The 27036-nt window shown below is 41.6% G+C and overlaps 1 protein-coding gene across 10 annotated transcripts in view; it reads right to left on the reverse strand.

Annotated features, from left to right (window-relative positions):
* Positions 1-573: 573 nt before the first annotated feature.
* Positions 574-27036, reverse strand: part of EndoA (SH3 domain containing GRB2 like, endophilin-A) — a 125071-nt gene continuing 98608 nt past the window's right edge. The window contains exons 8-15 of one of the 10 annotated variants that reach the window (XM_065447765.1): positions 26814-26880; positions 26454-26554; positions 23354-23457; positions 22641-22810; positions 20998-21042; positions 13025-13147; positions 8370-8623; positions 574-5453 (exon numbers count right to left, since the gene is read on the reverse strand). In XM_065447765.1, the coding sequence (XP_065303837.1) occupies positions 8427-8623; positions 13025-13147; positions 20998-21042; positions 22641-22810; positions 23354-23457; positions 26454-26554; positions 26814-26880 (807 nt within the window). In that variant the 3' untranslated portion in view covers positions 574-5453; positions 8370-8426. Of the gene's footprint in view, positions 5454-8369; positions 8657-13024; positions 13148-20997; positions 21043-22640; positions 22811-23353; positions 23458-26453; positions 26555-26813; positions 26881-27036 lie in introns of all 10 variants that reach the window. The other 9 variants (XM_065447761.1, XM_065447771.1, XM_065447766.1 and 6 more) reach the window with 9 other exon arrangements.

Raw genomic sequence — 27036 nt, forward strand, 5'->3', positions numbered from 1 at the left:
GTCTACAGCGACCTACTCCCTGCTTACCATATTCTTGCACCTGAACCACCTGAACCCCCGAGTTACAACCTTCAAGAAGGTGGGTATTGTGTGTAACGCACAGATGTGATCACATACAGTAGTACTAAATTGTTTTAAAGCAAGCATGCGCAATTATTGGCACAAAACAAAGTTCAAGCTACAATTCGATTTTACATGTTCATTTGTCCTATAGCAGCTTTCACTGGCCTTGCCTATTGATGTGTGGCTTCATGGCAAGGCAAAGCTGCACCTAAGGAAAGAAATTTTGTGTGTAGTCAACATTCCCAATTTGCATTTCAAATATTTCGAATTTGGTAGCGGATTGGTGCGTGCTGCAAGTGCAAACATAACTGTATGTCTTGTGGCCCACATATTGCATTTTGTTGAACCAGCACATTGGTGCTCCGCATAAAAACTTGCACTGATTAGGACAAAACTCTAAGGCCTGATCGTTCCTTTGTGCCATTTCTTGTTATATCTATTATGTGCATTGGACTTAAGTGACCAGTAGGCTTACCTTGATGATGCCTCTTCATTAAATAAAGATTTCAGTTGTTGGAACAACAAAAACAGCTTTTATTTGGGATAAATGTCTCATTTGCATGACATTTAACAAGATTTTACAACAGCGAAAAAAGAACCACGGTTTGAGAGTTCCTGTAGCGATGCATGTATGGAACGGACAGAGAGAAAAAGATACAGGTCTACGGAGAACAACATCAAGATCACAGTGGTTACGGTTACAAGTTATGCTGGTGGCTGGCCGGGTTAGAAATCGGCACACAGAAGAGCAGTAGTGGGAAAGGAAAAAATAACGGGGATTCTAAGACTACAGGAAGCTGCTATGGAGACTGGAGGTGAGCGAACAGCACAATTTTTTTTAAATGTGAATATAAGATTCCATTTCAAGAACTCATAGGGGGTGTGCCGTATTGCCACGAGACGGGGACGGTGTGAGGTATGTGTCTGAGACAACAGAAGCGAATATATATTGCCTTTGGTATTTGGATTTTAAAAATCTCGGATGTTGTAAAATATTAGTTCCATCATTTTGTATGGCAAGAAACTATCATGTATGTGCGATGGGCCGCTGGTGCTTTTCACAGGCCAGATTGTGAAGCAAGCTCGAGTGGAGGGCACAGAGCCTCAATATTGCTGACTAGGGCATATTGCTAGAAGGGACACACTGTAGACCTAGTGGTTACTTGAAACACACAGAAAGTTTGAGAGCATATGCTCTCTTTGCGACATGTTTTGTATGTAGCGAACGGCTATATACCATGATGCTAAAATATGCTTAATAAGAACCAGCTTCTAGCGCACTGTCCTCGGCTAGCTATATAGTGGCCGCATCTGGCTGCAGTGTTTGAAAATGAAAAGTGAGGCACCAAGACAGATGCAGATGAGCAGTACATCCCCTCTCGAAACAGGACCATTTGCCACCCAGTGGACTAGATGTGTCTGCTCCTCCAGCAATGCACCAACGACAGCTGAACGAGACATGCGCACGTGAGTACACACGGTTGCGTTGGATATGTCAGAACGCAAACACTGCAACACACCATTCAAGATGCACTCACTCAAATGTGTAAGCATGCGCTTCTTCAGGGAAAAGCCACACGACATGGTGGTCTTGCACATCATGAACAGTGAAGAACAAACTACAGACAATACAAGCCAACAGTGGAACAAATTCGTGGCCTGCCTTGTAGCAGTTGTGCAATCTCAAATGAATGTAACAGTCTACATCAACCTTCCCCAAACCTCAATCAAACCAGGACATATGGATTGTAAAGCCTTCTGAAGACCATTATTTCCTTACCAGAACCTTTTAAGAGGCAAGTGATGTTTATCAATGTAGATCCTTGTTTAGTGCGGGGCAAATCAGTTGAAAGTTTAAGCGAGTATGTGTACATTTTAGTGTTACTGTTCTAGCGAGGTACTGTGATGTAGCTCCAAAATAGCATTCGTGGCTACACTTTGTGATGCTCTGCTCAAACAATTCATACGAGCCTCTTGCTGCATCCTGTGTTTGTGTATTCTAACATACTAGTGTCAAGTTTTTGTAACAACACAGACTTCCTAAATATGTATTATACCCTACCCTGCCAAGAAATGTCACACCAGAGAACACTGTAGCACATGCCAATATGAACACACCATCAGATGCAGATTACCAGCATTGCTGTTTACATTTGCATCCCAGTACTCGGTTGACATGTAAACGCTGATATGTATACATACTGGCTAAGACTCTCGTATATACTGTTGCAACTCTTATCATAAAAGCGTCGCATAACCATTACCCGCCGGCTGTGCCAACTTCCCGTTGCCAACACTCGTACATTGTTTGCCAAAGCTAAATGCCCTTGTCTTCAAGGTCACTCTGCTGCAGCAAAAAAAGATTACTTATTACACCCGAAGTAATGTGGTCAACAGTTTTTCTAACAAAAAACTGCTAAGTTCAGCTTTAAAAATGCACACTAAAAGTAGACATGCGAAGCATTTGCATTGCAGTGTGGTATGCAATAACGCATCCCCATCCTCTAGGCTAAACACTGGAAATTAATCTGGGCATTTATGCTACTTGTGTGGTGATTGGTGTGGTGCTTTTTTTTTCTTTTAAGTTTGCAGGTTTCGATGTACTTGTAGTTAGCTTTTTCTCATAACATTTCATACATCCAAACAGACACTGCTATCTGTAACACACTTAAAACTGCGCTCATTAGGTGAAAGTCGAAGGCTTGATCGTTGCTTTGTGCTCACAAATGAAATGATTATGCAGCCAGAACAAGTGAGCTGGAACACAAGGAGCACAGACATATTAAAAGACTGGAAAGGTAAGGGGGACCACCAATCCTCATATCCATCTTCATTCTTGTTTTGCATTTGTGTTTGGCTGAAGAAAAACACTGAAAAGTGACCAGTAGCGGGGGATGGCTGCATATTGATGGCCTTGACAGACTAGTGACAGAAAAAGCGGGATTTCCTTAGGCACCGCCTATACAACAAGACATCCTTTATCGCTCCTGTTTCATAGCTGTCATCGCAAGGTACTGACGAGCAGTCGTGCGGTTCTCCATTGGGTGCTGGTTTGAACATTCCAAACAAGTGAAGAACAGCAATAGTGCACACCACTTACATGCAGAAAATGCTCTTTCCTTTCCACTGCAATACAGGCACGAATAGCACCAGCTGAACATTAGAGGGAAGCATTTCACAACCATGCTCTCGTAAATGATGAACTTGTAGGGAGGGGGAGAACTTTCATCATGAGGCCAGCCACTAAAGGAGCACAAAGTAAGCTAACTCAGGAGTTCCCAAACTGCATTTCAAGGAACCCTCACATTCCACATGGGACTTCTTTGATTTTCATGAGCATAGTGAGTCATCTGTGGGCCCCCATTTTTTCCTTTTCACCTAGTCTACACCACAGCAAAGCTACTTCTTGGCTGATTGCTCATTCATTGTAATCGGTGTGTCAGAATGGAATGAAAAAAAGAAAGAATATATTTTTGACTGCAGCAAGAAGACACATGAAACATTATTTATTATTTTGTTTGGAGTGAAACCGAAATATTTTTGATCAGTTTTCGGTTCAAGAGGAAAGTCAGCAATCCGAAACAACTGACACGAGGCAACATTAGAATTAGTATGTGTCTTGAAGGTCCTCATAAGTGCATGTCTCAAGCAGGTCTTGTGTGAGTGAAAGGCGGTCGAGTGCTCCGCTAATCTAAGCCTGCCGCTCCGTGCACCAGCAGATCGGCATAGTAGCGAAACCCAGGGCTTGCATGCTGAAGAGCTTACTGTTTTGTTTTCTACGGGTACAACTCTTTGTTACCACAGTTTTGTCATTCGTTTAAGTTCAGTTTATTGGAACAGTGGTCTTACATTTTGGCGAGTACACTCGATGATGTGCTGCTTCTGAAATGCTCAGTGCCTTGACTGAATTATGGAGAACAATAAATTCTATGCTTTTATTGTTAATCTGCTTCGAAAATTTTTGCATGCAAACAAAAACCGTTATGAACTGTTACGGATAATTTTGTTTTGTTTTTTTTTTCGTTCTGGAGCAGAACCAGAACGGAACTTTTTTGCAGTGGAACAAAACTAAAACCCATATGAAAAACATTTCGTTGCGACACCCAGATTGTGACAACCACTCAACTTTGTGTAACTGCTTGATTGATTAATTCGTTCATTGAGTGTGGGACTTGTGGAAGAAACCTCATCAGGTCCACACAACTTTCTGGGGCCCTGTGAGCACCTTGATTGGCATGCATGACTGATCACCTATGCGGCTTTTTCTTCACAATCGCTAAGCTACTAATGATTCTCCCAATCCACCCTTTCCAGCAATGTGCAAATATGAGCCTTGTGTAACCATTTACCAGAGTGAGTGCAAATGTTAAATGAGGAGCCCTTTGTCTGCGCTCTTCTTCACATGTATCTGACAGGCAGAGGATGAGGGGTTCCTTACTACATACTGAACGTCAAGGTCGTTCCTCTAGAGCCAAGAAGTTTGGGAACCCCTGTGCTACACAAATTTGATGTACTTGTCAGCACAGACAGACAATGAAGCAAAGGGAGCAGTATGGGAAGCTGCAGATTGGTGACGAGCATCTGGGTAAGTAGAATCTCCAGTGAGCTTTATGACAACCCCCACATACAATAAGTGTAGCAGTTTTGATAGAACAGGATGTTTAAGTCACGATCGACAAGGCTCACTACAGGCATTGGGAGACGTGGTACATGATTGATGCCATGAAAGACATTGAGTCCAAGGCAGAAGCTTCCAAAAAAAAAAAGTTACAATGGTTTACAAAGTGAAAAAGAAGAAACCAAGACATGCCCAGTTGGTTGTAACCAGGTGATAGAACCTGGCCATGTCTTAAATCTATTCTGAACAACAAAAAGGTTGTCATTAAATGATGCCTCCTAACACACAGCACATAAATTTCTAATGAAAGAGAAAAACAAAAGAAAAAATGTTATCTGCAACCAACACAACCTTCTGATTTGTGCCTATAAAAAGCACTTCTAGCTTTTCTTTTTTTTTTCTCTCCATCTTCAAAAAATAAACCGCTGTCATTTCTCATCCCACAGGAATAAAAGCTCATCAAGGATAGGGCAGGGGTGGGGGTGCAGAGTCCAAACATAAATAAACAATGACTTAAAAATGTCCGTGGCACTAAATAATAAATATTTACATTTTCACACTCAGCGCTGGGCAGTTGCCATTATGATTGAAAGCATGGCTGCAAGGGAAAACTCATATATAAACAACCCAAAATGACTAAAGTCCAGAGGTGAACCGTTCACAGATAAGACCAAAATCAACAGATGGGACTTGCTGAATTCAGAGCTAACACAGATGGAGGGTTGGTAGAGCCTCTTGTTCCCACAGCAGGCATTTGTGCAGCTGGTAACAACTGAAAAAAGAAGTTCATGTCTGATGAGTCGAACATTCTTAAATCTCTGCTACAGTGCTGTCTAGCAAAACTTGTTGGTGGGCAAGTTGGCACTTTGAAGCCATAGAGGAATGGGTACAAACAGCGCACACATGCTTGCACACTTATGCATGAATGCAAACATGGTGAGAAGAAGGTCTATGCAGAGGAAGGTCTATGCAGAGCTGTCAACCTTAGAAAGTTATATAAGCTAGTCATAGCAAAAAAAAAAAAACTACAGTTTGGTTAGAAAATACAAAACTATTTTAATTACTTAAGATGTTATTAAAGATTGGCAGGCTGTGCTCGGCAGGCACAATGTGAATTGTTTGACTTGTGTCACAAATGTTTTTGAAGCATATTCATGAACTACTACTTGTGTTTCAGCAGCCCACATTTCAGTTGCTGTTATACATTAGTTATAAAGTTAGTGTCACTGCTGTGTGAATAGGTCTGTATAGTCTACCGGTCTGAAAAATGAGGCTATGGAAAACTATTGCGCAACTGTATTTGCATTCCTTTGGAATAAGCTTTGCCCCAAGATAAGTGTGAACAAGGCCTTAAAATCATTGGTGTCAACACAACAATTGTAAACAAGCTTCTAAAAATCCGGCACATTAGAATACAATGGCAAAATTTATGTACATGAGAACCAGCGCCTTTCATTCAGGTTACGGCATTGATTTTTCTTTGTCCCTCCTATGTATGCCTGTGCACTCCTGCATCTTTCCCTCTATGGCTGCACTGTCATCACTCCTGGGCACATGCAAGAGATCACAGCAGCATGAGCAGCTTCAGCGCCAATATGAACTGCAAAGAGGTCTGAACCTGAGCTTGTTAGTACAGCTTCGTTACGCTTTTTTTTTTTTGTCATGAAACCAATATGAAGCTGTTATGCAGCCTGTACGAGGAATGGTAATGCAAAATACACTTGAGCGAGTCTTAATTAACAAATTCCAGAATAGAAATCAAGACTTATGATTGATTTTTTTTTAAATACATTCAAAACATTTTTCATTTAAGATTGATTGATGGCATCTATTGCCCAAAAGCCTGGGCTGTATGAGAAATGTCACGGTATAAAGCTCTGAATATGTTTTGACAACAGATTAATTTAGGTGCATGTTAAAGCACACCTAAATATAAATATATGAAGTTTTTTTATTTTTTAACCCCTTAACTGCCATGACAAATTGCAAGAACAATGTGTAGAAGTGCAAAAGAAAAATAGGTGAAAGTCATTGTGTATTTTGTCAAAATTACAAGAAACTGAACACATACACATGTGCAAAAATTGCAAGAAGTTCATGACAAGTTAACTCTTCATCAGCACCAGAGGATGCTCGTTGTGATGGCGAGTTGTCTCATCATTGGCAGTTAAGCGGTTAATATGATAGCATTATAGGCAGATTGCACCCACTTATAGGTATCCATCTGACAAAAGATATGGGCCGATCCCAAACACAGAACAGTATAACAAGTGCCTCACAGCGCTAGCTGCCACGAGAGAAGAATGCAATAAACTGGCATGTGACACATGCACACGATGTTTTAAAGAGTGATTTTGGCACAAGTATATTCTATTCTAGAACAGCTATATATTCTGCCCACACTACATTTCTCCTCAAGTAGATCATATTAATAAAGTTAGGGCATTCAAATGAGAAATAACAGATTCAAAAATTATTTCTTCTCATACAAAATTCCAGATTGGAGTCAGTTACTCCTTTTTTGACATGTACTGGCTCCTGTACCTTTTCCTATTGTGTAGCCCCCAGTTCCACCCCCTCCCTTGTAATGCCTTGTTGGTGCTGAAGGTACTGTGATAAAAAATATATGTATAAGCATGCATGCGATCGTGGCCTAATGGTTAGAAGATTGGTTGCTGTGCTGAAAGACAAGTTTGATCCCACCGTTCATGCATTTCTTCATACAGTAGCATTATAGGCAGACTTCGCCTTCAGTGGAGGTATCTAACAAAATAAATGTGTGTTGAATGTATGTGGCTGTGTAAGTGTGCACGAAATTACAAGATTGTAAGACATACAAGGTATATAAACATCACTCTGATTAATGAGAGTGCGCAAAGTTGCCCATGATGCATGTGCACGCAGTTGTCGAGACATACTTAGAGATTTAACAATGCTAAGTTGTGTGTGTGTGTGCGCGCGCGCACACACACACACACACACACATCTGCTCCACGGTAGTGTGGCTGCCATTGCCAGGAATTGAATTCCCACTGCTGGTACTCAGCCGCGGTAGAGGCATTGACCATCCTGCTGCATCAGCACCAGCACCTGTCCTGCCTGTTTCATGTAATGTTCCATCTTTAGCACTGCAAATATGTAGCACAATTAACCGACTAGCCTAGCCTTCTGCATAAAACCACCACAGCAGCTAGTATTGGCTATTTTGGGCGCCACCAGTCATGCCATCCTGCCATGTCAGCAACTGTCCTGCCTATTTCATGTCATGTTCTGTCTTTAGCATGCAAATGTGCCACGCAATTAGCGAACTATCTCAGCTTTTTGCCTGTACCACCACAGCAGCTATAGGCTATTTTGGGGGCCATGCCATGCTGCATATGCCCATTCTTGTTGAGTTACCATACCCGAGAAAATATGTTGGGAACACCAAGTGCCTACGGCTTCCCTTCTGCCGCTTATTAACCCTGTCCATAACGCAGAAAATGACAAAAAGTGTACCGAATGTCTCAGAGATTTTCAGAAACATGTCTTCATGACAAATATACTCGTCATCAGTTATATTGGCACAAATTTCGGTGACTGTACTTATCACCGGTAGACAAAGGGTTACTGCAGTGGCACCCTGCTTTTGTTTGGCCAGCCGTGGCTGGACACTTTGATAAGTAGTAGAAACAAAGCCTGAACTTACGCGGCATCATCAGCCAGCAGCAGAACAGCAGTGGCTACAGCTCAGCCACGTGCAGCTTCATGGCAGCGGCACCACCACCTCGACATAGTTGACAGGGAACATGCCCGTGTGGCCGTCGATGCTGCCCTCGTACCAGTTGTCGTCGACGCGGCGCACGAGTGAGATGAGGTCCCCCTCATGGAAGCCCAGCTCGCCCTCATTCTCCGGCTCGAAGTCGTACAGCGCTCGGCAAGTTGGGGCACGTGGGGCCCGGGCTGGTGACCGCACCGGCGATGGAAGTGGAGAAGCTGAGCCGCACCCATTCCCCAACCGCCATCAGTGGGCGCCACACACACACACACATGCACCCTTCCCATTTCTCCCTCCCCGTTTGTGTTCTGAGCACTCAGTTTGTACCAGCCAATTCTAATGTGCAATTTCAAGCACACTGAAGTGCCCAATAGTGACCAGTCGAATGTGCCACGAGTCTTCAGATGTGAAATTACGTCGTCTACCAAAGCACGGGAAGGCTCATGTGCAGTCAGTCAAAACTGATAAAAAATGGATTATGCCATGCCAGCATTAAATAAATTATGTGCCCATGTCCTTCAGGAGAGTTGTAGGCACTAGATTGTTAAAAGGTGTTGGTTAACTCAGACTTGTTAACACTGGCTTGCAAATGCCCTGTCACAAAGCTGAGGGTTGAAGGTAATCACAGTGGTAAGGTTACTTGAGAAAATAATGAAAGAAAATTTGCAGCAATTCCTTATACACTCAGGATTCACAAAGCCCAAAGAAATTTTGCAGGGCGGTACAGAGCTCAAGTTGTTTACTCTGCTCGTAAGAACTTAAGCACAATCTCCTCAACTGTTCAAGAAAAGTGTAAGCAGCTCAAGGTTTGGAAAGGGGACCATGATGTGAAATGCCAGAGAAACAGTGGAAAACCATCGTTGTGTATTGATTTCCACTTATCATGAAAAACATGGCATATTACCCATCTGTAAATAGCACATGCATCCTGTATATATATATATATATATATGTGTGTGTGTGTGTGTGTGTGTGTGTGTGTGTGTGTGTGTGTGTGTGTGTGTGTGTGTGTGTGTGTGTGTGTGTGTGTGTGTGTGTGTGTGTGTGTGTGTGTGTGTGTGTGTGTGTGTGTGTGTGTGTGTGTGTGTGTGTGTGTGTGTGTGTGTGTGTGTGTGTGTGTGTGTGTGTGTGTGTGTGTGTGTGTGTGTGTGTGTGTGTGTGTGTGTGTGTGTGTGTGTGTGTGTGTGTGTGTGTGTGTGTGTGTGTGTGTGTGTGTGTGTGTGTGTGTGTGTGTGTGTGTGTGTGTGTGTGTGTGTGTGTGTGTGTGTGTGTGTGTGTGTGTGTGTGTGTGTGTGTGTGTGTGTGTGTGTGTGTGTGTGTGTGTGTGTGTGTGTGTGTGTGTGTGTGTGTGTGTGTGTGTGTGTGTGTGTGTGTGTGTGTGTGTGTGTGTGTGTGTGTGTAAAGTGCGTATTTCCACCTTGGAACAACACTGCTCTTGTAAACATGTTGCGGTGTATGGCAACACAATTTTTCTTTAAAGTAAGGATGAATGATTCGAGAAATAATGGAAGCTATATGTAATGTTCAGTCAGGTCATAATTAAGTGTAAGGCAACCTTCGCTTGCTTTGGCAGACAAGGAAGTTCTGTATCTAAAGGTATTGTGACACGGTGGCTATTTAGAGGTGTGTTTGACAGATGGCATCACTGGTGACATTCGAACATTTGCACAAGCCCAACATAGCTTTCTGCTTCTGTGTGCCATTTCATTGTTCTTGTTATAGGTAGGTTTCTGTATACAATCATCAGCTATGCCTTGATTTTCTATTCCTTTCTTTCGTGTTTTTATTTTGGTGCTTCCCAAGCTCTGCTACCTTGTGACATGCAAAAAGTATGTAGCATCGCACCAAAATTGTAATTCCCCTCTCCCAGGTTGGCATCTTGTGTTGCCATAAAGCTTCTCAATTTCGGAATATCATTATTTGTACAAATTTTGAAGCAGAGTTTATTTGACAGTTCGCATGGGTCAGAATGAACATTGATTCTTTTGACCAGGCAAACAGAACACCTTTACACTAAATGCAATTTTTTTTTTGTGTGTGTGTGTTATCACATGTGTGATATCACATGACCAGTAAGAGAGCCTGCCTGAAGCAACTTACAGACAGCCAGTGACTACAGAGGAAGTGACGCCCAGCTGTACCTTCACCATAAGACCGGCGATGTGGCTGTTATATGTAAGGAATTATTTCATTATGTTTGCAATCGTTTCAGCATACTGAAGCACTTATTACACAAGGCTGATGTGCTGCTAGCTACATGCTTCTCATCGAATACACAAGACATGTCTATGTGTCATGATAAAATCTACAATTTGGCTATTGCCAAGTTTAGAAACTAGTTTACTTTCAGCCTTGTTTTAGCTGTGGCAACTTGGTTATGGCATTATTAGCAGAGCTACAAGGTATAAACTTACCACTAGCCCACTTGAACTGCTCACATGGATAATTGTAAGCTCACCTAACGACTCCCTTTTTTCATTTGATTCACTACACTAGTACACAATAATCAGTTTCGATTTCTGATGTAGCCAGAGTTGCAGCTGAGTGTTAGAAATTGTGAAACTGAGAGAAAAAGTCATGAAATGCTAGGTAAAACATAGCTAACGTAAAGTGGTCATTACAGGTGACTACCTAAGAAGTAGCAGGTAAACAGTGATGCACACTGATGTAGGCAGCTAGCAGCTAAACATGTAGGCAGCTAGCAGACAATATACATCATTATTTGGTGTCACACATACCAACAATGCCCAGGAAAGGTGTGAATTGAGCAAAGAATGGTGGAAGCACATAAAAGCAGTTAGAACACACACCAGAGAGAGAAACATGAAAATCTTGTCTCACAAAGCACTTGCAGAAAGAGTCATGAATCACACCGGCAGGATGTAAGACAGAACAGACCGGGGAGTAATGCAGACAATCAGCATCGCTGCTATTATTGAAAATTAGGGAGTAGCACCTATGTTACAGTGACCAAGACAGTGAGAGAAAGAAGAACACAAAAAGGCCAGAATCAGCAAGCAGAGAGAAGAGAGGGTGCCATCAAGTCCACCTGCCAAACACCATGCAGCACCAGGCCATCACACTATTCCAGAATGAAACAAAGGAAACAAAGTGGCAGAGACCAAAGGATAAAAAATGCAGATATGAGGCAAAAGTAACAATATTTATGCCTTGCATTTACAGCTGCTGTGTGTATTTCCATGGTACCACCACAGCAAAAACTGTGGCACATTACTGGACCTGTCCCAATATGTTTTTTGTTGTAGCTCAGTGATGACCTTACGATTCATATGTTTGAATTATCTGATAACATTGCATCTACACACTGAGCTGGCTGATTTTGGTTACATTCAATGCCCGATACACAGTGTCAAGCCATAGTGCACCAACTAGGGTGGCTGAATTTGATTAATAATGTCAAGCCACGCAAGAGCTTGTTGCAGCTGTCAAATCAAATATTATTTCTATGCCATATTTGAAAGCCTCACACTAAAATATTTCCTGCATGCAGGCAACACAATTTTCAATCAGTTCTTCATGTTCCGATGATGCAATCACATATTCTTGACCCACAAGGAACACTGTACTGAGTGTCATAGGACCAAGTGACGTACTAATATTGTCAAGTTCAGTTTCTATAGGAAAACTAGAATACACATACCTAAATTGTATATGACTCAATTTCTTCTACTCAATTTCTCATGTGGTGAGACTACAAAGTCTCACCACATGCACTGTTTTGCAGTAATTCAAATATGGTGCAAATGACATGAAGTGGAATTCATACTCACGAGAGTGCCATAGAAAGGCTACACTGAGTTTATATGCCATGCAACCAAGAAAAAAGAAAGTAAGTCAAAGCTTTGATGAAGTTCAGATTCTATGAATCAACACTGTTGGTAATCAGAGACACAAATGTCATGTTTCCAATCTCGCAATTTGGTGGTGTATTAAAAGAATGCCATTTTATTTCACAACTACAGGCATGAAGTGTAAATGGGGTGGGTTCCTGCTAATTCAGTACATGTTACTGCTTTGTGCAATAAAAGCGGCATTACCTTGAAGCGTGGTACATATCAGTCCTCCCTGCATATACATTAGGTCCCTAATACCTAACTAAAGTGCACTCCCCATTTTGTGCTCCAATGCTGCTACCACCTGCCTTCACTAGCACTGATTAAGGTTACCAAGGAAGTTCTAAATCAAGCCTATCAATTCCTTGGACCATTTTATTAGCCCTTTGCTTTGTAAGTGAGAAGATACGTCGAGAAATTGAGAACATAGTGAAGCATGGCAGCAACATGAAAGAATGGCGGAGCATACACAGAGATAATGTAAGAGATCATTATGGTGCCGTCTGCGAGACTTTGGATGTAGTCGCCTAGCCTATGTATAGTGCTAAATCCTCCAGGCCACAACGATGACAAAGACGGGTGAGAATCCAGCAATAGAAATTTTCTTGTGACTGCCACACAAAGGAACTAGCTTTTGAGGCACTGGTGGGAGGAAATAAGGAAAAGGGGCAACAAGATCGAGAGAGAAGTGCTGGCAGGCGGTGGCACCCTTGGAAAGAGGAACACGAGTACCATTGGGAGACCTGGAGCCAGGTGAGGCCCCCGTGCCATGCGGATTGGGGAAGCTGCCCAGGAAGAGGTTATTGGCAGGCCGTGGGTTCACAGGCGAGCTCAGGGGTGAGCGGGCAGGAGATGCTGCAAGGGACAACCCCCGCCCCGCCAGGTCTACGTCACCATCACAGCACCACAGAACAAAGCGGGGCTTGCCTGCATCTCTTCATTTGCAAGATTGAGGTCTCCCTTCTCTATACATTGAAAACACCCCCATTATCTATTGCTGCCACAAGAAAATATAATGCAATTGACCGAATCCATGGCTTTTCTCACATCCAGCACAATCTAGCCGTGAGGCACAGATAAGAGGACTTTATTCCAACCTTGATGTGCCATCAATATCAATCAGTTGATCAGTGCTTTTCAGAGATTCCACTAAGCCATCAGAGGTACCTGGCTCACACCACCAACTGATGTGCCAGAGCTTGTGTGCACATTTGTTGCATTAACTGATGTTTGTTGCATTAACTAACATTTGTTGCATTAACTGATGCAAGAGCATCAGTGTGGTTTTGGTTTTTCTTCTGTCTAAGCAGCAATGGCACATCCTGAATAAACTTTAAAAAATTGGGTAGCAACAGTACAACCCAGTCTGTAGGGCCATGCTAGCATGAAGACAAAACACTGAGTTGAGGAACAAAGCCGAGTCGCATCAAAGTAAGATGCAAGTACTTTCACTTACGTTTCATCACCAGATTGTATTTAATGTACAGCTTGGCTGCAGTGAAAGGTTAACAGGAAAAAGCAAATTGGAACATCTTTCATGCACAATTGCGTGGAAGATTGATGTAGTATCGCTATGAGTACAGCTGCTAAACTTTCTTTAGCCCTAGAATTTGGCATGCAATACTGTTTACGCCAATATTACCGTATTACACCAGTTTACACCACATTTTAGAATGGTTCAAGTAATAAAAAGTACACGAGTACATGTTCCAATTCATTGTTTTTCCTCATTTGCTGTTGCAGCCTGGCAGTACTATATTCAAGAGTCACGCTCTCTGTAGTTTGTGTTTTGATGTGTCATGATTGTATGGGTGCAAACTGAAGTTTTTGATACACAGAAACTATGAAAAATATGAATTTCCTTGCAACTTCAGCATTCAGTCAAAAATTAATAGGTGCATAGCTAAAATATATGAACAACCAATGCCATGTGTAGTTCTTGTCAAAAGAAAAGAATCCACTATGAGTATGACTGTTGCTGACTCTCGAGTATTATGTGTCCTGTCAGTGAAGCTCCAGGTAGTGCAAAGCTCTGAAGAAAGAAAATAATAAATTGCCTCTCTAGAGGAGCTTTCCAACAGTGTAAATGCAACACCAAGTCGACTAGATGTCCTAGAGTCAGGTCACACATGCATGGTGGCTTTGTCTCTCTCTTAATTTCTGTCACAGAAGTTGTACTCCTCAGTTCCTGGCTGCTTCCCAGGCAAGCCTGTGCAACCCACTTTTAAAGCTTCTGTGAGCACCTGTTTGCCTGCTACAAATTTTCAGAACAGTTGTAACTTAAAGCCGTCACTTGAACTACGTAACATTTCACAGCCAGTAGAATAAGACAGTTTCCTATATTTCACACCAGAGTTGTTGATGAGATCTGGCTACCTTGCTTAGCTTGTATCCTAAATTCCTGTCACAATCACAATCATTCAAAACATTTCGAAAATTACTCTGACTAAGCAGTATGATATGAATAAACAGCATAAAAAAATGTGCTTACGCACTTTTTCTTTTTTCAAATAGCAAAGTCAAAAAGTTATCTTTCTATCCATAACGCATGTTTCTTGCACTCATGCAGGAAGCATGCAATTACAGACTATTATAAAAGGCCAGTTATTATTAGAGGCCAGTTATGAAAGCACTTAAATTTCTGCTTTTCTTGTGCTGAAACTGTAATGGCTCAAATGCTCGTTTTGATGTATTTGCTCTCAAGGTGAATTATTGTAGCTCACTGTTTAACCTAAACAATGGCTGGATCCACAAAAAAACTCAATTTACAATGCTCTGAAATTCGCACCTTTAGATCTGTTTAGATTATGTTCCTGTCTTATGTTTTTGATGTATCCACAGACATGAATATAGTAGTACAAGCCAATCAAAATGTCTGTGCAAGATAAGCGTCCCTTATGTTGCAAATGGCCATCCTGGCCCGAGATTCAACTAAGTTATTAAAGTATTGTTGTTCTTTCTTATACTTCATTAAAGCGAGACTTCTGTTCAGAATCGCAATCATTAGGAGAGGGTAACTGAAGCAAACTGCATACTCAAACTTCCCTGCACGTATTTGTCATGTCTCATTTTCATCCGAAATAGAGATACACGAAATGTGACATGAACAATTTGACAAAAAAGGAAGAAGGGGAGGGGGGGGTAGTAGTTACTGTGTTACTATAGATATCAAAGACATTTATTGCTATATGCACTAAATTTTTAGATACTTGAAACTATAATGTGACCATTATATGACACTATACTTGAAAGAAAAATAAAAGTATGTTAGGAGTTCTAGAATGAAAAGACACAATATATCAATTTCCTAGTAAATTTCTATCAAGAAGACCATACATGCAGTGAGTAGGTTAATAGGTTGTGCACCAATGTAAATGCAAGTGCACAGCAGGCATGCACCATATATTGTCAGCAACAATGCAGAACACTGGAAAGAGCTATTCACGCACACATATGCAGTGTGCTTACAATAAACGTGATTAGAGCACTAACACACTAAGAGAGAGAAAGCATGCAGTATGACCAACACATTCAGTTTTATTTTGGCAGCAACTATGTGTGCACTTGTAGTAGAATAGCAATAGAACAGAGTCAAAGCACCAAGAACTACACAGAACAGAGGTTTATAATAAAACAATGGAAAATCAGAAATCCTTTAATATAAAGCAGGTATACAAATACTGCAGTCCCTGACAAACAGTGGAAGCCTTTTTATAGAGTTATGGCCTGTGTGAAGTGTTACAATTACTTTGTTAACAGAATACCGGGGCACAGCCATGAACAGCAGTGCTGGTGATGGCATCTTGTAGCAGCAACACAGTTGAGCTAAAACCTCCACTTTGTTATACATTTTAATTTCCAAGACAAGAGTTAACAGTGAAATGTTAGAATGTTAGTACCACATATACACTGTGGTTGAACATGCTGTCAAAAGTTCCTGAAATCCCGGTAATACAGTAACTGTCTCAAGCATTCACTATGATCCACTGTTAAAGGGAACAGCCATTTAGCATTCCACCATTGATTTCAGCTATGACAAAGACCTGCAGGCTATTTGCATAGATATCAGCATAAAATGTTGTATCAGATGCTTTTTTTTTATAAGGTAAAGGAATCCTGCAGTTATATTGGCTGTTCCCTTTAAGGGTTAACCACGCTGCATCACTCTCCTCTAAGAAGCAGGAACAGAATCTCATCGTTTGTGCTGTTGCTTCATGAAGCAGTGCCAAATGGTTAGCCCTATATTCTACCTCACAGCACCATATATGCACCGTATTAGACACAGGCAAGCCCCAAGTTTTCCCCATGACTCCTTCATGGGCACAAGACAGAAAAGCAGTTCGAAAGTCGTGCAGGAATACTTTCCGAACAGAGGACTAAACACACAGTGGAGAAAGAGGACAAGGAAAGTAAGGCTGGTGGTGGAGGTGGTGGCAGTGACTGCCCTGATATGCATGCTGCTGCTACACTGCACCAGCAGTTGTCCTTCCAATAAAGTAACTCACTACTACTGGCATGACGTCTCAATAGACCCTCTTCAAAACTGTAAAGTCAGCTTCCCTGCAAGGTAATATGCCAACGTAATGGTGGCACATCTGGCTTTCAAATCAGTGGGTAGATGTGCAGCTAGTGCGTTTTATGAGGTGGGAGACACGAATGTGGTTTCTACAGGGCCAACACCTTAACAAGCTCACTGCAGCTTGGGTCACTGCAGTTATTCCCACTGTGCTGTTGCGCAGAGCTTTCCTGCAGTGTGCCAGCGACATCTTTGCTAGAAATCAAAGGAGAGGCAAAATTCTTGTTGCTTCTGATCTGGCACATTGTAGTGCCATCTCTCTGCATCCTGAGGAAGTTTCAAAGGAGCGCAACTCCCTGGTGACTCACAGGTGGGTCAAAACGCACCAGAGGAATATCACAAGTGGCCCACCGGTGGGTCATGATGCCCAGGATCGAGACTTCAAAAAGTTCTGCCGCAGTGAATGTGTTACTATACTACTGTAATGTCACATGTATTCTTAATGGTCCCTAAATGCTGTCCCTATTGAACCCATCAAGGCATGTGCACGTCAACAAGGTAACTGCTGGACAACATAAAAAGTAATTAACAGCAGGAACTGCTCAATGATAATTCAAATTGCCAGAGAGATGGTGGTATCAGTCGCATGTGATGCTACTATTCACACCATGCACGCTAGCACTTAGTACTACGACTACTATGAATAATAACAGTAGTAATTACATCGATATTAATAATTTTATGTCTCAAAGCTGCGCCTGGGGAGATGATGCATAATAAAGCATCCTTGATCAATTTCAATAACTTCAGCTACAACTCCCTTTCTGCAGTAATTATGACCAAAAATGTTTAGTTATGTTTTTTAGTTTAGTTATGGATTTCCAAAACTGCTAGCTTTAAAGATATCGCAAAGCACTAGAAATTCAACTAAATAACGATATTAAAGCTACAGCCACTTTTGTCTACACAGTCTATGTGCACACTGGCTATAAGTTGCCAATGGGAAGAGCATATACTACAATCCTAGTAACTTACTGCTGTTTAGCTCAAACATCAAAACTGCAACTTATCATCACCAGAGCTGTGATGGCACATGGCCAGAATCTTTCCTTATTTGTACTTCAGTAGGGCAATGTCACACAAATCTGCAATACCACGCAGGCAGGCCTCAACAATGAAGCAACCACATAGCACTGAAATTATTGTACTGACTGACATGGTATGGTGCTGCCATACGTGATCGAACCCTCGTCAAACTGAAGGTGTGAGTCCTGCATTTACGAGCAGGCACGATCATGATGGATGAGCTACACTCGTCCAAAACAGTTATAGGTAAAATTATGCTGATGTGCTTAGCTTGTCCAAAACATGGAAGGAACTAACACAAGCCAGAAATCTGCGTGCATTTTTGTATTCCACATTTATCAGAAGGAAGCTCCTACAGTGGGGCATTGAACCCGTGATGCCGAGCTCAGTCATAAAAACGGTGGTACTACATCAGGTACTGGGCAATTCAATCTTTGTCATCATGACGATCAGCGCCGCCGTGAGGCAAAAGCACACAAAGCAACGAGATTAGCAATTAAGGAAAGTGTCTGTGGCAGCTGACTTGCATTAACATAATTGCTTCGTTTGTTCTTTCCCAATTGCACATTTTCCACATGCACAATAATTATATTACATAGTGGGCATCAGTTTTAGCTGCAGCAAAACATTACATACTGCTAGGAACCATCCTGTCACTGAGAGAGAGCTACTGACTTGGCCACAAGTAATGGCAGTTATTCCAATAATCTTGATCATCTTCCATTAATGCTGCTACAGAAAGCATTCACTGATTGTGTTTGCATATGTGCTGGTTTTTCTGTCACAACATTGATCACGATGTCTGTTAAACATTGTTACACTTCTTTATATCACATTAGAAATACAATGGTAAGTGACTTGCTAATTCTAGGACCAGAAAGCAGCTTCATCAAAAGATCCAAGACAGGGGTATCATGCCTGCTTAGTAAATGATGCACCAGTCCTACCGAAATCAAACTTTAATGTGCAACCGAGGTAAGCAAAACAAATGATGTGCTACAGGTCAAATAAAGAAATGTAACAAGAAAAGAGTGACATGCATACAAAAATTTAAGAGCAACATGGTTAAAAAAGGGGGGGAGAGTAGAGGGGGCGGGCTAGCAGAACACATAAAATGCTCAGAAACAAGAATTTAAGTTGACATTAGAAAAAAAGAAAGCACACTAAATGTATATAAAGCTTAATGCCTAGAGCCCAAGACTTAAATGCAGAAGAAACAATTCAACTTAAGAGGAAGCCTTAGCTCGGGCCCAACTCTGGCGCGGCCTATTGAAATACACGTAAAACGCAAAAACGCTTTTCTGAAGTAACCCCTGGAGCGCTTTTAATGAAATATATTGTATTTGAGACAGAAAGTTAAGTTCTAGTGACTGTTTCGAATCGGAATTTCCATTTAGGGCCTGAATTTTATGAAAAGGATTTTCAAAAATTCGGAAGTTTGAAAAAGAATAGACACACAAAGTTTATAAATAAATAGCTCTGCATCAAAAACGGATATCACGGTTCTGTAAATGGCACCCATTAAATCATTCATAGCGGACAAATTCGGTAGGTTAATTTATATTTTATGTGAATTTGTTATGTTGTGTACAAGGGTTCTGCAAAAGCTGTATTTCCATATTACTCAATTTTTTTAGATTCATGTGTGACATATCAATTTTGTCCGCTTTAGATGTACTATCAGATGCAATTCATAAAATTGTGATATCATTCTTGCTTGCCGAGTTAGAGAGTTGTAAACTTGATAGTCTCGTTTGCTGAAAATTTTCTATTTTTGCCATTTTTTAATAAAAGATTGATGATCTAAATCGAAAATTGGAAATGAACAGTCACTAGATCTTAAGTTTTTCTTTTAAATGCAACCAACCTCGGCAAGTTTGGTGCAGTGGTTGCCGAGAAAAACGAATTCTCCTTTTACATGTATTTAGATAGGAGCACCCGAGCTAAAGCTCTCTTTTTATCTATCAGTCAACCCTTCACTGGACAGCACAGCGCTTATTTCAGAACCTGTCTCATGAATGCATAATTACCTGTTGCTACAGGTATCTACAACATGTCACTAACAGATCAGCCAGTTACAATTAAAGTTTGTAGAAGACATTATAAAAAAAACTAGGCAACAAGTTTAATCGCAAGAAGACAGAGACACGGCAATATAGCATTGAACATGCTCTACTACATGCATGCAATTTCTCCTGATTCAGACCACAAGCTATGTAAGAATTCAGCAGATGATGGCATGAGCCTGTTCAAAATGCAACAATGTGACTGAAAATTACTGGCAGAATCAAATGTTGAGCAATCTTTCTCCCAAACAAATGTAACAAAAACCCACAAGGTCATGTAGGTGCAATGGTCCACACCTGTCATCGAGCAGTAACAGTATAAAGAGAAAAACAAAAACAAAAATTAAGGCATGCAATACTAGTCATCACAGTATAAGCACCCTTTCGTGTGCACTGCGGCAGGGACGTGCTCACAGCCGCAGAAAACTTCCCCTTGCACACTGTCAGAAGCCATCTCCAACAAGAAAAACCAGGCGCTTTTCTTTTGTGCTTTATTATAGGAATAAGTTATTGCTGTGCTCAAATACAATTGACATGTCTTGTGCCTGGAGCACTTGCAAGTACAGTCGCTAGCAAAAGTTTCAAAGACCATGGCATCTGCAAAAAATGTAAATTTCTTCAAGCACAGTTCCGCAAGGTGGAATTGCTTCAATACAGCACATTGACAAAACCGGCACACATAGGGTGTACCACTTCATTTCAGTTGCCGTGCCCAGGCTAAGAAGAAAAAAAATCTTTTTGTTTTCACGGCACCGTTTGTCTTAAAACTTTTGCTTGTGTCTGTACCTTCTTTTTTGTACAGTTTGATGCAAAGCTGATTCTCAGAACTATGATTAACTGCAAGATAAAGGTGGGGACACCTGGAGGGCCCAGTTCAACCAGTGGGATCACATTACACTGTTCCTTGCTTTCTAAGTTTGGCAAGCTGGTTTCAGACTACCAAAGTGGAAGTCTTCTGGGGCTGCTGGTTGTGAACACCAAAAAGGCCTGAAGAATATATACTCCCTTATTTACGTTCCTTAAAACTAGATACGTACCAACAAACTTACACGGCTCCTCTAACAAAGGTGATAAAAGCCTGTCTGTTTAAGAAGAAAGAAATAAAGCGCGTATATATGTATACATATACACTAATAATGTGCATGCACATGCAATGTTAACTCAGAGTGAATGGAAAGAGATCCAGGATTGTAACTTGTGCACTATTGAATGAAGCCAATAGATATCTGTTGCAAACCACATGCAGCCAAGTGCTCATGCAATGAACCGATTGGTAAGGGTAAGAAGGCTAGCACATCTAAATTCTATGTGGCAACGGCAGCAAAGAAAAAGTATACAACAGGCATGTGGACACATTTACAGCCAGCACATGCACTGCACACACATGGTCAATACAAACTTAGCTGACCGCATCTGCAGCTAGGTCATATGCTAGAGCACAGCAGGTAGCTTAGTGCTCGTCTGTATATTGTCTTTTACCCATTCGTCGTTTTTAAAGAATAATAAACCGACGTGAACTAACACAGCATGCTAAAATTTGAGTGCAACGAGTTACTAGTGCGAGTGATATTCCCAAAAAGTGCAAAAGGCAATACTGAGTCTGCAGAACCTTTTCTGTTTATGCCAATGGCTTACCTTGTTTCTCAAGTGCGTGATGTCTATGCCTATCCAGAGAGCTCACAAACAAAGTGTGTTCTCACACGCTTTTGCAATGTTATTATGCTCACTTAAGAAACTTTTGCAATGTGCGATGTTGTTTAATAGTGTAATGACTAGTTATAAGAAGGCCCACTCAATGGAATAATGTGCGATGTGTATATGTTGCGAGCGCTGTATTGGAGATCAGTTTAAGATGCTTTTTAGTAATCGTCATCTTTTAACTAGTGATGGTAGCTAGATGTGGTACTACAGCTAGGATTGGCTTGCAGAAGACAGGAATGCTCCAGTTGCAACCTTGAAAAGCTTGAAACAGCTGACCACATACTAGCTGATCAGCTGACCACGTTCGAATCTATGACTAGAATGTGAAAGGATTGAATCTTTTGTTCCTATTTTGATTGTTTACTTTACTTCAATGCAGTTGTCAGCCCAGTGTAGTAAAATGAGCGCCATTTAGTGTCGAGCTTTTTGTGCTGGTTCAAACCTTCCGAAGATGTATTGACTAGACCAATATTCAACCCTTTAGCAGCGGTAGTGCTGGTGAAATTTAACAACTCAGGAGACGCCTGCTGAAGGATGATGTGAGTAGAAATAGCGAGTCTTCAAAGGTCTCAAAAGCCTAAAGGAGTAGATAGCATAGCAATGCGCCTCAGCTGGTATGCGTTGGCACATCTTGGGGACATGCAGCTGGAATAGTGAAAGTTCAAGCCAGAATGTCACCTCTCCTTAGTGGCTGTCCACTCAACATGCACTTCTGGGTGGCTGCTATTGTAAATACAAACTACAGCAAATTCTAGATGCAATAACAGCAAGTGTACTCCACAGTATATGCTAGGCGTAGAGGAGTAAGTGAAAAGGTGAAAGGTGTGGACAGAGAGCAGGTTTAGCCACTTATAGAGTACATGTCCTGCAGTTCCAGCAGAAGAAAGGAAGGAAAAGATGGGCAGCGCGGATGAGCGGCTGCCATCAGAGCTGTGTGAGCCTTCTGAGCTGCGTCTATAACTGCCACCACCAGTCTTACCAGTTGGGGCTGAGGAGAAGAAGAGGGAGTTTTGCTGGGGCTCGCCATTGAAGTAGCCCCCACCTGACTCGACCATGGGCGAGATGTCGTCGTGAATCGCTGTGAGGTTGAGATCAGACAGCTTCTTGGGTTCGTATGGCTCGCGATCACGCCCTGCTGCCTCAGCTTTCCTGCATAAGAGAGAGAGAGCAGACAATAGGAATTGATGTACTGCTGCAGAAATGAGGAGAGTTCAGTTTTGACACGCAGAGAGAAGTGATTAAGTAATTTTTACATAGCAAAGCAACACCTATAGGCTACGAGGGTCAATGTAACAGAAAACAGTTAGTTTGGGCACCTGAGGCATTCTGACAAAAACACATACACATTTCAGCACAGGAATGGCACTGCATCTTGTATATGCAGAAAGGCATGCCACAGGGGCACACAAAATAAGTTCATGTTACAATTGCATACTGTGGAGGCTTTCCTGATCAGCAAAATAAAAAAAAATCCTGTGGTTGTATCGGAAATGATATAAAGTAAAAGTAATAAATTTGTGCAGCAGATGCAACATATAAAATACATGTCTCATTTTACCAACCTACACTGTCTTGCCCCCATCTTTTCACAAGTTTGCACTGCGCTGAGCGAAGTCGTAAACTGCTGGTCTCCTCAGAAGTGCTGGTGAGCTATCCAACAAGCAGGAAAGGCTTCACTGAAGCAAAACTTACTGTTCGAGCAACCGTTCAGTAAGGCCCTGGAGCACTTCCGCACACTGCTGATGATATTCACAGAAGGCTTCAGCAAGGGCATGAAGCTGAGAGATTTGCTCGACCTGTGTGAAGTATGAAATAAAAGAGTTGCTTTACATTCTAAATTTCTATCATTCAACCAATAACATTTCTTTTTGACAAAATCCTGGCAAAATGCAACTCCACAAGGGTTGTTCAAGGTTTACAAGTGCTTACTTTTACTATTAAAATTAAACCTGCTACACACAAGAAACTAATGATATCTTTGACTGGTCGCTGCAGAGTGTTGCAGCATCGATACAAATCTGTGAAAAACAGCAGCCAAGCTACTTCAGGAATACAAGATCTAAAGGTAATAATTGGGCATCATTAACACAAACTTAATGGAAATGGGTTAGTCCCATAATAAAGCTTTGTTGCTGCCTTACACAATCTTTGTTGCATGTAAGGCAACAACTTACACACTACAAATGCTTGGAGCTCTATCAGGCTTGCCCTGTGCATGTTTTTGTACTGCCACTATCCTTTTGGCAGCTCCGATTCCCCTTGAGGTAGAAGGAACCAGTTTGCAGTCGCAGGCAGCACAGGACTGATTTTCTAAATTGCATGAGTGCGCGTGCACGGCTCATTCATTACTGCGTCCTACACTGCATCTAAACAGCTGGATCAACATTCTTTCTTTAGAAACATGATCATACACCGCTGTTCCCCAACTGCCGACACACATATCATCACCATGGTAGCTGGAACAGTTCTGCATGCGTGCAATGCTCTGCGTCGTGAGGGGATATACTGAAGAAGGATAATTTTACATTGCTAAACATTATATAGTGCTGCTCCTACTCATTTATCTAGTCAAAATTTCAGTCAACCTTGAATTACTCCTGTAGAGTTCACCACTGTAGCACAATGAAACACTATTAGGCAAATACAGTCGAACTTTGGTATGACAAAGTTGTGCTTGCAGCGAAAAACTTCATTAAATTGCAAATGTAATTAATTCGAGGTTTTAAGGTTATAAACAACTTCACAAATTTCCAGAGCATTCCTGGTGGATAGTAACTTGTTATTAAGCCCTTATAAACAAATTGAAAGAAAGTCCGGCCATAATAGTGCAGATTGCACTGAGAGCCATGCATTGACGTGGCTCACAGCGTTCGAGATTTGTGTGTGTTGCGTAGCGCGTCTTCAGATATCTTGGACGACATGGCTGACCGTGCTTATCGCCCACAGTTGGCACCAACAAATTAAAAACAAAACTTTAAGAAGATGCGCATATTCATCCTGAGCAAGAAAAGAAAAAAGTTGCAGACAACTACACGAACTAAGGTTTGTATTTTTATCGGTGTCACGCGCGCTCAGGCAAGCATTATGAACTCGCTATCACAATGCAAGCAAGCGCTTTGCACCATGTACCGGAAACTTGAGATTATGCGACCACCAACACCAGGAGCGTGGAAACACAATGTGCATCAAGGCACGAAATGTCTCAGCTTGTACTTTGCACTTGCCACGGAGAGATGATCCCCAAGGTACAGCGCATGGCATGCGCATGGACGCACGTGCACATGCTAGGAGGAGAAGGTAGATAGGCACGCATTCAATCCCTCCTTATCACCCTTTTGTAGAAGGAATCATCAGCTTTTGTGCTTCTCCAAGCGCTGCAGGCTACCACGAGCCTTGCAGCATCTGCAAGTTGTTTACCAACTCTACAAATGGCACAGCGGTGTTTTATACCTACGGCTTGTCGGCGCATGCGCTTTGACGGCATTTTTTCAGCTCAACCTTTTCATGCGGAAGGACGCTTCAAATACCTTCTGCCTTGGTAGACATTTGTATAGTTTCTTGCTTGATCTACTAGCCATGCAGGTACATAGTACACAGTTAATATGGCCGAAAACTTTGCTAAATCAAAACCATGTTATGAAATTACTTTGTTAAATCGCAAAAAAAGATATAGTTTTCAATGCAACTAAGATCGGAAAATGAAAATAGTTAGTTACATCGTGCATTTCGTTAAATTTAAGTTAATTTTATTGAGGTTTGACTGTATTCAAATTTTTATTGCACATAAAGAAATACACTGCCTTGGAAACTGACTCCCACATTGCAGCAAGCATTCTGCATCAGCTGAGTTATAAAAAAGAGGCCCAAAGGCTTTTCGTTATCATTTCTGCTACATTTGAAGCTATAAGCCTCCATGAGCAAAGTGCAATGTCTTTTTACCCAGTCAAATATCATCATGATGAACTTCCTTTTGCAACAAACAACTCTTTCTGCTGTGTTAGACGTCGATCCCGTCAGCTCTCTGTCCACACCTCGAAACCCTTTGCTTCTCCTTGTAAAGATGTAGTGCAGTAGAGTCGTCTTACTGTTCCATCACTTTCAAAGATGCCACTTGCAGTGCATATTCACTGCATAAGCCAGCAGACAGGATGGCCGTCACTCCTGTCAGATGCTGTGCAAGATCGTATGTCACCCAGAAATGAGATTATCCCCGAAAGTGAAAGACCAAGAATATGACCCCAAGCCTCACTGCTTCTCATGCAAAACAAGCGATATTGGCAACTTTTTTGCACATTCTATCAAACATTCCACACATTTTCCATACACATAAGATGGTTACAGCTTTGTTTTAGGCACAAAATTGATGTGCAGCTCACAGTGGCCATTTATTTCCAGATGGACCCTAAATATAGCTATCCATCATATAGAAAGGCACGGGCAAGCAAAAGCAAGCTTGTGAATGAACGCTTAGGTTTTGTACTGGGCACAGAGATGAAAAATCTATAGTTCTGATATATACAATTGCATAGCTGATGACTGGGTGGCTCTGTTTGAAATGCATTTCAGGCTGGGCCTCTTAGACCATGGTACCTGGAGAAGCAACGCACTTATTTATTCGATTACTCTGTGAGAAAGTTTCAGAGTTAGAACTGGCGATGTCCCAAATTCCTGGCTATCTTTGTGAGAGACAGGTTCTTGATTAGAAATGGGTAACATCCTCGGATATAAGCCCGTATGGCTGCAAGCAGCTTTAAACTTGCCCACACAAAAGCAACAGCGATGTCCCACTTACATCATTTTGTAAAAGATTAAACATTCCCAGGGACGCCAAGTTGAAAGACTCTTCAAATTTGTCCTCGGCAAGCTTGATCTCATCTTCTGTCAAGTGGCCACCTGCAGACAACAGAAAGTAAATCAATGCTGCAAATGTGTGCACTGAGTACCTTCCTTTTATATTTTTGTAAAACAGGTGCATTTTAATAAATACTGTTCAGAACTCCTACACCTGTTTAAATATCAGTGATGAGACTTGTAACCATGATAATCAGATGCCAGCACACTATAGGAACCAAAAAGGCTCTCTGTCATTAAAAGACCTTGTTAGAGCTTTTACCCTATAATTTCCCCGTGCACATAGACCAAATTGGTATACCTTTCAGTTGTTTTCGCTTTTTGCAGTCATAGTCCAGACGTCGACCCTGCAATTTCTTGCGATGATGCTGCAAAACAACAACAGGCACTAAGAATGTGTCACTACAATATAGACACAAACAGCGATCCAAGATGAAATGCCCTGTAGCAAAATGTATCTCATGGCTGATGATGCACAATGCAAAATGCGGACAGAGCTAGACACGCCTGCAAGAAACATACAC

The sequence above is a fragment of the Dermacentor albipictus genome, chromosome 1, assembly GCF_038994185.2.
Source record: "Dermacentor albipictus isolate Rhodes 1998 colony chromosome 1, USDA_Dalb.pri_finalv2, whole genome shotgun sequence".
NCBI classification, from domain to species: Eukaryota; Metazoa; Arthropoda; class Arachnida; order Ixodida; family Ixodidae; genus Dermacentor; species Dermacentor albipictus.